Source organism: Octopus bimaculoides, chromosome 26 (assembly GCF_001194135.2).
Source record: "Octopus bimaculoides isolate UCB-OBI-ISO-001 chromosome 26, ASM119413v2, whole genome shotgun sequence".
NCBI classification, from domain to species: domain Eukaryota; kingdom Metazoa; phylum Mollusca; class Cephalopoda; order Octopoda; family Octopodidae; genus Octopus; species Octopus bimaculoides.
Genome location: NC_069006.1, coordinates 16,835,028 through 16,846,258, shown reverse-complemented (window position 1 = coordinate 16,846,258; position 11,231 = coordinate 16,835,028). Strand labels below are relative to the sequence as shown.

The 11,231-nt window shown below is 38.6% G+C and overlaps 1 protein-coding gene across 3 annotated transcripts in view; it reads left to right on the top strand.

Annotated features, from left to right (window-relative positions):
* Positions 1 to 11,231, top strand: part of LOC106883040 (uncharacterized) — a 37,349-nt gene that overhangs the window by 10,251 nt on the left and 15,867 nt on the right. For 2 of the 3 annotated variants that reach the window (XM_014933904.2, XM_014933906.2), the window contains exons 4-13: positions 1,952 to 1,989; positions 2,184 to 2,283; positions 3,174 to 3,250; positions 3,633 to 3,750; positions 4,346 to 4,416; positions 5,211 to 5,312; positions 6,732 to 7,644; positions 8,093 to 8,142; positions 8,877 to 9,003; positions 10,669 to 10,718. In XM_014933904.2, coding sequence (XP_014789390.1) covers positions 1,952 to 1,989; positions 2,184 to 2,283; positions 3,174 to 3,250; positions 3,633 to 3,750; positions 4,346 to 4,416; positions 5,211 to 5,312; positions 6,732 to 7,644; positions 8,093 to 8,142; positions 8,877 to 9,003; positions 10,669 to 10,718 — 1,646 coding nt within the window. The remainder of the gene's footprint in view (positions 1 to 1,951; positions 1,990 to 2,183; positions 2,284 to 3,173; positions 3,251 to 3,632; positions 3,751 to 4,345; positions 4,417 to 5,210; positions 5,313 to 6,731; positions 7,645 to 8,092; positions 8,143 to 8,876; positions 9,004 to 10,668; positions 10,719 to 11,231) is intronic. The other variant, XM_014933905.2, reaches the window with a different exon arrangement.

The window sequence follows — 11,231 nt, the reverse complement described above, 5'->3', positions numbered from 1 at the left end:
TTCATGTTGCTCCAATTGACTCAGCTATAGAAATGAGTTGCGACATCACTTGTGCCAAGCTGTATCATTGTTTACCTTTCCCTTGGATAACATCGGTGGCATGGAGAGGAGAGACTGCTGGTCTTCCATAAACAACTTTGCCCAGACTTGTGCTTCAGGGGGTAACTTTCTTGTTGTAATCCCATGGTCATTCATGACCAAGGGGGTTCTTTACCCTTTACCCTTTTTTATATATATATATATATATATATATATATATATATATACACACACACATACATAGATATATTCCTGCCACTTACCACCTCTTCCTTCTTGAATGACTCCTATGTTTTCACCTCCATCACCTCCACATACTGATATTTATCGTCAGCTACATCTCCACCCTTGCTTATCAATCTCAACATTCACTTCTGCCACCATTTTTAACCATCAGCCAGTTGAAGAGGCTTCTTCTTTAGTGCCAGTGTCATAAAAAGGCACCCAGTGCACTCTGTTAGATATTTGGCATTAGGAGAGCAGAATCAGGAAACTATGCCAAAGCAGACACTGGGGCTTAGCACAGTCCTCTGGCTCACTGGATCCTATCAAACCATCCAACCCATACCAGTATGAAAGATGGACATTATATGATTATGAGGATGGTGTGTTTGTGTGCATGTGCTTGTGTGTGTGTGTATTGGTATGTATCATAAAGTTAGATATGACTAGTATAAATAAAGAACTGAATATATATAACATTTAAGTATTTATCCCTGCTTAAACATGGATGTTCTGTTAGAACAAACTGTACTGTGGTAGTTACCATGAGAGAAACTATCCTATTGTCTTTCAGTGCAAAATGCACTCTTGTTAAATCCCTGCCATCTCCAGTGTTGAGATCACCAGATCACACGATTTCGGCCTTCCCTGGTCTCATCAATGATGGGCTGCTTGACCACTAGAGATAGCAGAGACTCATCTCCCTGCCAGTGATATATATAGAGAAACATTGCCAGAACAGGTGCTGGTGTTTTGATTATTTATTAACATCAAAGGCAAATATATTTATATATTTTAACCTTATTTTATATATTTTAACTTGATTTTTATTCTTAATGGGTGGGAGCAGTCATCAACAGAAAAGCCTCTAAGTAACACATTCCTTACATTTATTCACTTAGCTTCACACAGACCAATACCCATGTACACACATACACACACACACACACACACATGCGTTTTGCTCCATTTATTGTTATTATTCATAGCTTCTCAAAATGCATCACTTCAACTTGGTATCTCTACCTATAAAACGGGTGTGATATCCTGGGTTTTTTTGTGTAATTTTTGCTACCTATGGTAACTATTAGCATATTTACATTGTCAAAGGTTTTTTTTAAAACTGAGATAATATTAATATATACATAAACTAATATATATATATATATATATATATATATATATAAGGATAAGATCGATATTTAAAAATATTGATCTTATCAAGTGGCCAGCATGGGAATAAAAACCATCAAAGGTAACAATTATTTAAAATTATAATATAGGGTATCTAGTTTATTTTATCTTCGTCTTCGCTCTTTGTGCTATATGAACATTTATTGTGGTTTAGAGTCAAGATTTGACTGTTATTTTCAGCGTGGTGGTATCTCTTAGATACCCTATATTATAATTTTAAATAATTTTATATATATATATATATAAAGTATTATTACAGACTACAATAACTCTTCTTTTTTCGATGTTATTATTATAATTGTTAATTGTTCAGATCACTGCTTGGAATTAAACTTGGAATCTTGGGGTTAGTAGCCTGCGCTCTTAACCACTATGCCATATGCCCACGGGCATATGGCATAGTGGTTCGATTCCAAGCAATGACCTGAACAATAACAATAACAACTCTTGTTTGTGTTTAACTCTTGATACCTTAACTGTTTTCTTCCTTTCACAGTTTCCTGCATGAGTTCCTCCGAAGATGCTAACTATAATGTATGTAGCATTTCTTTAATTAAGCATCAACCACAGTTTGCCTCTCTCTTCACTCTTCCCCTTACAATTGCTCTACCTCCTACCCTCCTCTTTCTCTCCATTTTTCTTCGACACCCCTCCTCAATCGTCATCATTATCATCTTTGTCATTCTCACCACCAATATAAGAATTCTGGTCTGCTGGTTTTTTAACAGGATTACAAAGTGCTGCAAACGGAACCCTGGAAAGAAGTAAAACGTCGACCACTTCCCCCACCACGTGTTCAGTTAACAATTCAGCCAGATCCAGATAAAGGTCAGTCAAACACCCATAAATTTAATTGGCTGGTATAATATAGGCACAAGTGTGGATGTATGGGTGAGAAGTCTGCTTCCCCAACCACATGGTTCCAGTGTCAATGCATGGCACTTTGGGCTCTCAAAAAATGAAAAGCATCCTTTCTTTTTGGATAATCATTAAGGCCTCTTCAGTTGTCTGAACATATAGGTATATTTAGGTGATCCATTTAGGATATATATATATAACAGATTTGTAATAAGAAATGTAACAAATGGTGAAAAAAGTATTGGAGTGAACTCTCAAGCCTTCCAGTAAAAGATATACATTTGAACACACACACAGGAACTGACATACCTTCCATTCATACACCCACTCTTAGCAAACATTTTACCCAAAACCTTCCTTCCTTCATGGAACGTAGCAACTGGGTTTAGTTACACAATTATTACGGAATACTAATAAAGTCATATCATGGTCATAATCACCAAATTAAAATGAAAGTCTGACCTTATTCAAAATAGTAACAAAATATAGGAAATGTCAATTCATGAGTTCAAAGCTTAGTTTTGCATCAAGTATTACTTTTTACTCTTTTACTTGTTTCAGCCATTTGACTGCGGCCATGCTGGAGCACCGCCTTTAGTCGAGCAAATCGACCCCAGGACTTATTCTTTGTAAGCCTAGTACTTATTCTATCGGTCACTTTTGCCGAACCGCTGTACATTCAACATCTCATCACCTAGACACCATAACTGGAAGGGTTCCATGTGATATTTGTTCTGCATTGAGTAACATACACTCCTTTGATGTTTTTCACTGTTAGAGATATAGTACATCAGTTGATGTACGTCCATTTCCTAGATATAATATGATGCCATACTCAGCTTTTGACTTCTCTACAACAGAATCTTACCAGACCCCTGTCCTATTTAAAAGTCAAGTTGAAACTTACCAAGAGGAGCCTACTACAGACACTACATTGGTAAGTAATTGTCAGCTTCCATTCTTTTGTTTTAATGACTGACAGATTCATCATCATCACCACAACCACCATCATTACAATTATCATCATCAGCATTAATGCCACCATCAACCACCACCACCACCACCATCATCATCATCAGCAGCACTACCACCACCACCATCATCATCATCATCATAATCACTACCACCACCATCATTATCATAATCATCATCATCACTACCACCATCATCATCACTTCCACCGCCATCATTGTGGTCATTGTAGTTGCCATCATCATTGCAACCACCACCACCACCACCATCATTATCATTATCACCATCACTATTTAATACTAAATACCAATCGTCCGCTAAATATTTTTCATATTTTTCTGTCTCAGCTTCCTGCATCAGATGATGGTCTCCAACAGACCCACCATCAAGAAGAAATGGCCATTCACAGCACAAATAATAATCTACCTTCACCAGTATTACACCAACAAACTATCAAACTGGAAGGTCTGCTATTAATATATTCTTTCATTGTAATGTTTTATATTGGTTTCAGTTAATGGGTTGAGGCTATAAAAATAATACATAGAATGATGCGTAGGAGTGGCTGTGTGGTAAGTAGCTTGCTTACCAACCACATGGTTCTGGGTTCAGTCCCACTGCGTGGCACCTTGGGCAAGTGTCTTCTACTATAGCCTCGGGCTGACCAAAGCCTTGTGAGTGGATTTGGTAGACGGAAACTGAAAGAAGCCCGTCGTATATATGTATATATATATATATATGTATGTGTGTATGTTTGTGTGTCTGTGTTTGGTCCCCCCAACATCGCTTGACAACCGATGCTGGTGTGTTTACGTCCCCGTAACTTAGCGGTTCGGCAAAAGAGACCGATAGAATAAGTACTAGGCTTACAAAGAATAAGTCCTGGGGTCGATTTGCTCGACTAAAAGGCGGTGCTCCAGCATGGCCACAGTCAAATGGCTGAAACAAGTAAAAATGTAAAAGAGACACACATACACACACACACACACACACACACACACACACACACACACCATGCAACCATAATTAATTTTAAATATCTCCTATATTCTGTATTCAGATCTCGTCAGCCAAGCTGCCAAATTACTGGAAGATGGTGCCACAAAACCCAACATTGACACTGATGCATTGGTAAGATGTCATAATCCAAAGTCATGAATATTTCTAACCTCCAAAATTACCATGTCCTTCCATAACCCTGATGATATTGTTAATAGCTGACACTTTCACCTTATTTCCTGTACCCTCTGCCAATCTCCCACTTTCCAAGAATTAGTACAGGTATAACCTTATGTTTCAGACATTGGCTTGAAGCCATTCTGCTTTCAGCAATCTCTCTCTTTCTCCTATTTCTTTCCTTGGTCACCTGAGTGAAACTACAAATCTCAAGTTACAGTCTACTCTTGACCCCTACAGTATACAGGCCGTCTCCTGGTACCATGGCGGGGAGCCCTCACTCCATCCCACCACACATTGATGTGAAAGTAGAGGCAAAGTAGGGATTAGAGATTCCCCCTTTATTCTTGTCTCGCTGAGGATGTAACACAAACAACAGACACTGTATCAACATCCCTAGTGATGGTGCCACTAGGAAATCTCACCAGTAAACTCTGGAAAGTGGCTGATGATGGAAAAGGCATCCAGTCATAGAAACCAAGTCAAATGACAGCTTCAAGCAGCAGTCTGTGAGAGAGAGAATAGGGATAGAGGAAAAGAAAGGCTGAGTGAGTAGGTAGGTGTGCTAGAGCATGGTAAGTGTGTAACAGATGATTAGAGATGGGGATTGAGGTGGAGGCAGTGATTATCAGTTTGAGGGAGAAGTAAGGAAATAGGGGTGGATCAGGGAGGAGGAGGAGATTATTTCTGTGTTATTGTGGTGAAGCGTTGTCGACTTAGACAACTCCCTGTTGGTTTACATGTTGTAGGTTGATTCTATAATGTCAGAAATAAAGCATTCTTTCAATGAGAACAAGGAGAAGACTGTTGATGGAATCGGTGTCCATGAAACAACAGATGAAAACAGACAGGTAACAACTTAATGTGAGGAATCTTCTCCCTGGGTATGTTAGAGATTTTCAGAAACATTTCACTAATGTGCTTTTAATTAGACTTCTTCTTTGGTCACACTGCTTTTGCAGATTCCCATGACTCTCTGTTGCCATCTAATTCCATTATTATGAATTTGAATTGGGAGTTTGAGTCATAGTGGAATCTTTCATTAGCTGATTACACAACCATAGACGGCATCCCTATGGATGCGTTGCAATTACTCTCTTGATAGAGCTTAGGGATCCTGACTATTGATCTTCTAGGGTTCCTTTGCTCGGCATCAATGTATGAAATACCGTTGGCTCAGTTGAGCTCTTTCGCTACCCCTTCACAATCCGCCATGCTGCAGTCCCATGATTTTGCTGCATCCCTGGCAAGGTAGCTGAATTGGTGCTATCCCTTGGCAAAAGGCAGCCTGTAACTATGCAGGGCACAGTCGTCACTCTGTGAGATATTTTCAAAATATCTGCATACTGATTAAATCTGCTCTCTACATTGGTTAACTAGACAGACAGTGTCTAATGTGCTTTTAACTAGACAGACAGTGTGTAAATGTTGACTGGACAAATGGACAGAAAGACAATGTGTAGATGTTGACTTATTATGTAGATAAACACAATAGTGTAGATGATGAGTGTATACAGAAATTGATAGACATACTTTGTAGGTTTTTATTAGATAGATACAATTTATAGATGCTGACTTGATACATATATAGATAAATGTTGTGTGTAGATGCTGACTGGATAGATAGACACAGTATACAGATGTTGACTAGGTAGATAGACAAACAGACAGTGTGTAGATGTTGACTGGATAGATAGACAAAACACGCGTAGATGTTGCCTGGATTGATAGACATGGTGCATAGATTTTAATTATACAATCACAAAAGGATGAATAGATGGAATCTGTAGTTATTAATTGTGAACACATAGTTTGGTATTTATGTGTGAACATGATGTATAGATATTAGTGTGTATTTATTAAATATGAAAACAGTGTGTAGTTAGTAGTGCAAATACTACCATTATCATCTCATTTAGTTTCCCTTTTATCATGCTTGCAAGGGTCAGATGGAATACGTTGAAGTAGGATTTTCTATGGCTGGATGCCCTTCCTGTTGCCAACTCTCATCAACACACACAGTATGCAATGTGTGCACAGTGTGAAGTTATCAAGTGTAAATACGTTGTGTTGTAGCCACTCAATGTTAACAATGTGTGTAGTCATTCAGTGCAAACATATCTTGTCATTAATATCTGTGTAACTATTAAGTGTAAACATCATGTGTGGTTGATTTGACAGTTTGTTGCTTTGTTTATAGATTGCCATGATTTTAGTATTCTATTAACATAGTATTCTCTTAATCTAATATTCTATTAACATACTTGTAGGAAACTGATGAGAATGTAAAAGAAAGTGTAACAGGTGTAAATGCCAGACAACAGGATGCTGGACAAAATACAGCAAAAATGAATATTGATGGAACAAAGAGACAACAGAATGCTAGCAGAAAGAAGAGTGGCTTATTTGTGAGTGGAAACAAGGAAGAAGAGGATGATGATGATGATGAGGAAGAGGAGGAGGAGGAGGAGGTGGAAGATGAGGAAGAGGTAGAGGAACAATATGGAGACCAGGGTACTGCTAGAGTGAGAAGAGGCCAGCATGTATCTTGGTATATGTCTAAACGGGACAGAAAGGAATGTGTAACGAAACCACATGGTTGGAGTGTCCAAAGGCAGCAGGGGTTGTTGTGGCCAAGTGAGAAACCATATGATGTGTATGATAAGAAGAAGCGGAAAAAAGATGTATCGGAGAATGGCAATGAACAGGATGTGTTTAGGAGCAGCAGGCAGCAGCGGAGAGCCATCAAAAGAGAGCAATATAGTATTTTGGGAGGTGGGAAGCAGCAAGGTGATGTCAGAAAGAAAAACCAGCCGAATGACAAGTACCCTAATATAGTATGGCAGCATAACAATTCGGACATGGACGCAACCGATCAAATATTTAATACCTTCAGTTTCCCGAGCCATGACGACACTTTGCCTGTAGATTGGGGATATTCAGACGATCCTGATGAAGAGATTCTGTTTAGGAAAAGAGACCAATTGTATAACAATGTTTACTCTCCAAACTCTTTTGCCAACAAACGTATCTCGTATGGTAAGGAAAGACACAATGAGAAGACTTTCGTAAGAGGTGGCTGCAATGAAGTACACAAACAGAACAGTGAGATGAGTCTGAGACGACACATAAAGAGCCGTAGCACTAATGACATCTCTAAAATATATGACGGCAGCAACAATTGTAAGTGTATTTTATACCATTACCTGTTATAGTCCGAAAACTTGTTATTTAGACCCATGTCAGTCCTTTTATTCAGACTTAGTGTCTCTGGGACCACATTACCTAATATGGCCTTCCTTCATCAACATTTAATGTCCATTTTCTTGGACATTAAAAGTTGGACAGCTTGACAGGAACTGGTATGGTCAAGGTGCTGCACCAGGTTCCATAGTCTGTCTTGGCTTGGTTTTTATGGCGAGATGCCCATTCTAATGCCAACCACTTTACAGAATGTACTGGGTGCTGTTTATGTGGAACCATCACCAGTACTTTTTATGTGGCAATTGACTAATCCCCTCCCTGCAAATTTCAGGCTTTGTGCCTTTAATAGAAAGGATTTTTATTGTTGTTGCTGTTGTTACTGTAGTTGTTTTCCATCAACTGTGCATGCTTTATATTCTACTTTTAGGTCAATTTCCAGGGATGTCGATGAAAGGTGGTCATACTTTGAACAGTCAGGTATCACTATTATTATTATTATTATTATTATTATTATTATTATTATTAAAATCGGCAAGTTGGTAGAATTGTTAAACACTGAAACAAGTAAAATAAGTAGAACAAAAAGTCATCAAAAGTCCGTATGTCAGGACAAAGATGCACTGTTCTTGCAGTTGAATTTGTTGTTGTTGTTCCTTCAGCTGTTGTTCTTACTGTTTTTGCAACTCAAGCAAACCAGCCAACAAATTTTCCATACTTTTACGTTTTTCCTAAAATTCGTACACCAACTTTGTGAGTTTATTAACTCCATGTGAATTAGTTTATCCTCATCGCCCCTATTATAAAGTGGTCTTTTGCCACTGTTGTATCTGTTTTTGTGTGATGGTTGTTGGTATGACAGATATTGTCCTGAAATCGTCAATAGGATGTTTCTATCTGGCACTGTATGACCCCAAATTATACAGTGTTATTATCCTCAAAAGGTTGGATCGTTATAACATCCCCTCAGTATCACGGTATAATAACTATATCAGCACAGACATGACTATCAATACAGTCTACACATACTCTCTCAATACTGGCTGACGACACCTTACTTATAGTGACTGGTTCATTCCACTCGTCATGTTGGAGGGTTGTACCATTATTACTAATTCCCTACAACAGTATGTATTTATTTATGTATGTATGTATGTAAAAATTGATCTGTATAAATCAGAAATGTGATTCTGCACTCCCCTGTCATTTTTCAGGTGTTTTCAGACTCTGATGAATACCAAGAGACTGACTGGTTAGGTGAGAAAGACAGGCGAAGAACTTTGTCACTGACAAGACATACGCCGAAGAACAAATCACGAGGAGTTCATTTCAATGATACAGGTAAATCTGATTTAATTAACTTACCTTTAGCTACAACAACACATAAATAATGGTGATGGTGGTGGTGCTGATGATTATAGTCATGGTGGTCATCATCATCATCATCATCGTCGTTTAACGTCCGCCTTCCATGCTAGCATGGGTTGGACGATTTGACTGAGGACTGGTGAAACCGGATGGCAACACCAGGCTCCAGTCTAATTTGGCAGAGTTTCTACAGCTGGATGCCCTTCCTAAAGCCAACCACTCAGAGAGTGTAGTGGGTGCTTTTACGTGTCACCCGCACGAAAACGGCCACTCTCGAAATGGTGTCTTTTATGTGCCACCCGCACAAGAGCCAGTCCAGGGGCACTGGCAACGATCTCGCTCGAAAACCCTACAAGGCCAGTCAGTGGTGATGATAAAACATTTGATGAAGGGTCTTCCATTTGTGTCTATAACTTAGCAGTTTAGCAATAGGAGACTAATAGAATAAGTACAAGACTTTACTTATTTAAAAAAAAAAACCCCTAAATACTCAGGTTAATTCGATTGACTAAAAAGCCTTCAGGTTTTAATTACAACTCAGTGCAATTTCTGAAAGAAGTAAAAGCATAGAAGAGATGTGTGTTATTTCTTTACTACCCACAAGGGGCTACACACAGAGGGGACAAACAAGGACAGACAAACGGATTAAATCGATTATATCGACCCCAGTGCGTAACTGGTACTTATTTAATCGAGCCCGAAAGGATGAAAGGCAAAGTCGACCTCGGCGGAATTTGAACTCAGAACGTAGCGGGCAGACGAAATACCGCTAAGCATTTCGCCCGGTGTGCTAACGGTTCTGCCAGCTCGCCGCCATAGAAGAGATGTGTGTCTGTGTCAGCTTAGTTGTGATCTACACTCTGATACTGTTATACCCCATAGGACATGACACCAAGGGCTTGGATGTGATTATGGTAATACTCTGTGTGAACGATAACAGTTAAAAGCTATCACAGAGTGGAGAGTATAGTGTATAGGACAATAGAGATAACTGGTGAATGAGATAAGTTGTGCTGGTGTCTCCTGGAGAATGAGTATCTAACTTAACTGAGGGAAAATATGAAATGACTTGTACACACATGCACTCATCAAAGTAAAGAGGGAATGTATTTGACAGAAAGGGAGGAGCTTTATCTTAGGTGCTGGAGGCTAAAGTATGAAAAGAGACAAACACTGGTGTCTTGATGTAGAGGAGATTCATGACTACCCCACATTATATGATGGTGGGTGATAGCCGCTGGAAAGGAGACAAAGATGGTGTTCAGTCCCACTATACATTTAGTCTCAAAAAAGCAAAGGACTTCTTGGAACAGACCACAAAACTGCCTCTGATTTGTATTGGCCTTCATTACCAATAAGTATAAATACTAAATATGGAATCAAATCTCAAGACCTGAACTGAAATCAGTATTCAAGGCCAGAAAATTATTTCAGCTCTAGATATAGATGGTAAAACAGAAAATCTTACATCTAGACAGCTATACTTTACATTTAAAGATCATTAGCTAACTGTTAGCATGTAACCTCATACACTCTATATACCTAGCTACTTTATCTTCCCTATATAGATAAGAGAGTTCTCTAATTACTAATTAGTCACACTAATTAATATAACTGACTGTTTCTCTGTTGTTACAGTTTATATGATTGATGACATGTATGATAAAATTCCATTGAGGCATCAGAAGGTAAGTGTATGAATTCTTTGCCCATTTATACTAAAATTTATAAACTATTGGGTAACAACAATTTTTGGGCTAATCACTTATCTGATGGTGGTTTGTGCAATAACAAGTTTGTGGGATAACAGTTTATGAGCTAGTATTTTGAATAGTAATTAGGGGGATAACAATCTGTGTGAGCAGTTTGTGCATAATTTGTAGGCTAGCAGTTTATAGGATTGCAGTTATGGACAATAGCAAATTATGGATTAACAGTTATATTGATAGCAGTTTACTCAGTAATAATTTATGGGCTAACACTTAATCAGATTGCAGTTTGTGGGATAAAAGTTTGTGTTGGGAGAGCCAATGACTAGGCACAGTTGTGGTTGTGTGGTAAGAAGCTTGCTTCCGAACCATATGGTTCCAGGTTCAATCCCACTGCATGGCACCTTGGGTAAGTGTCTTCTATAGCTTTGATTGACCAAGTCCTTGTGAATGAATTTGGTAGGTGGAAACTGAAAGAAGCCTGTCATATAT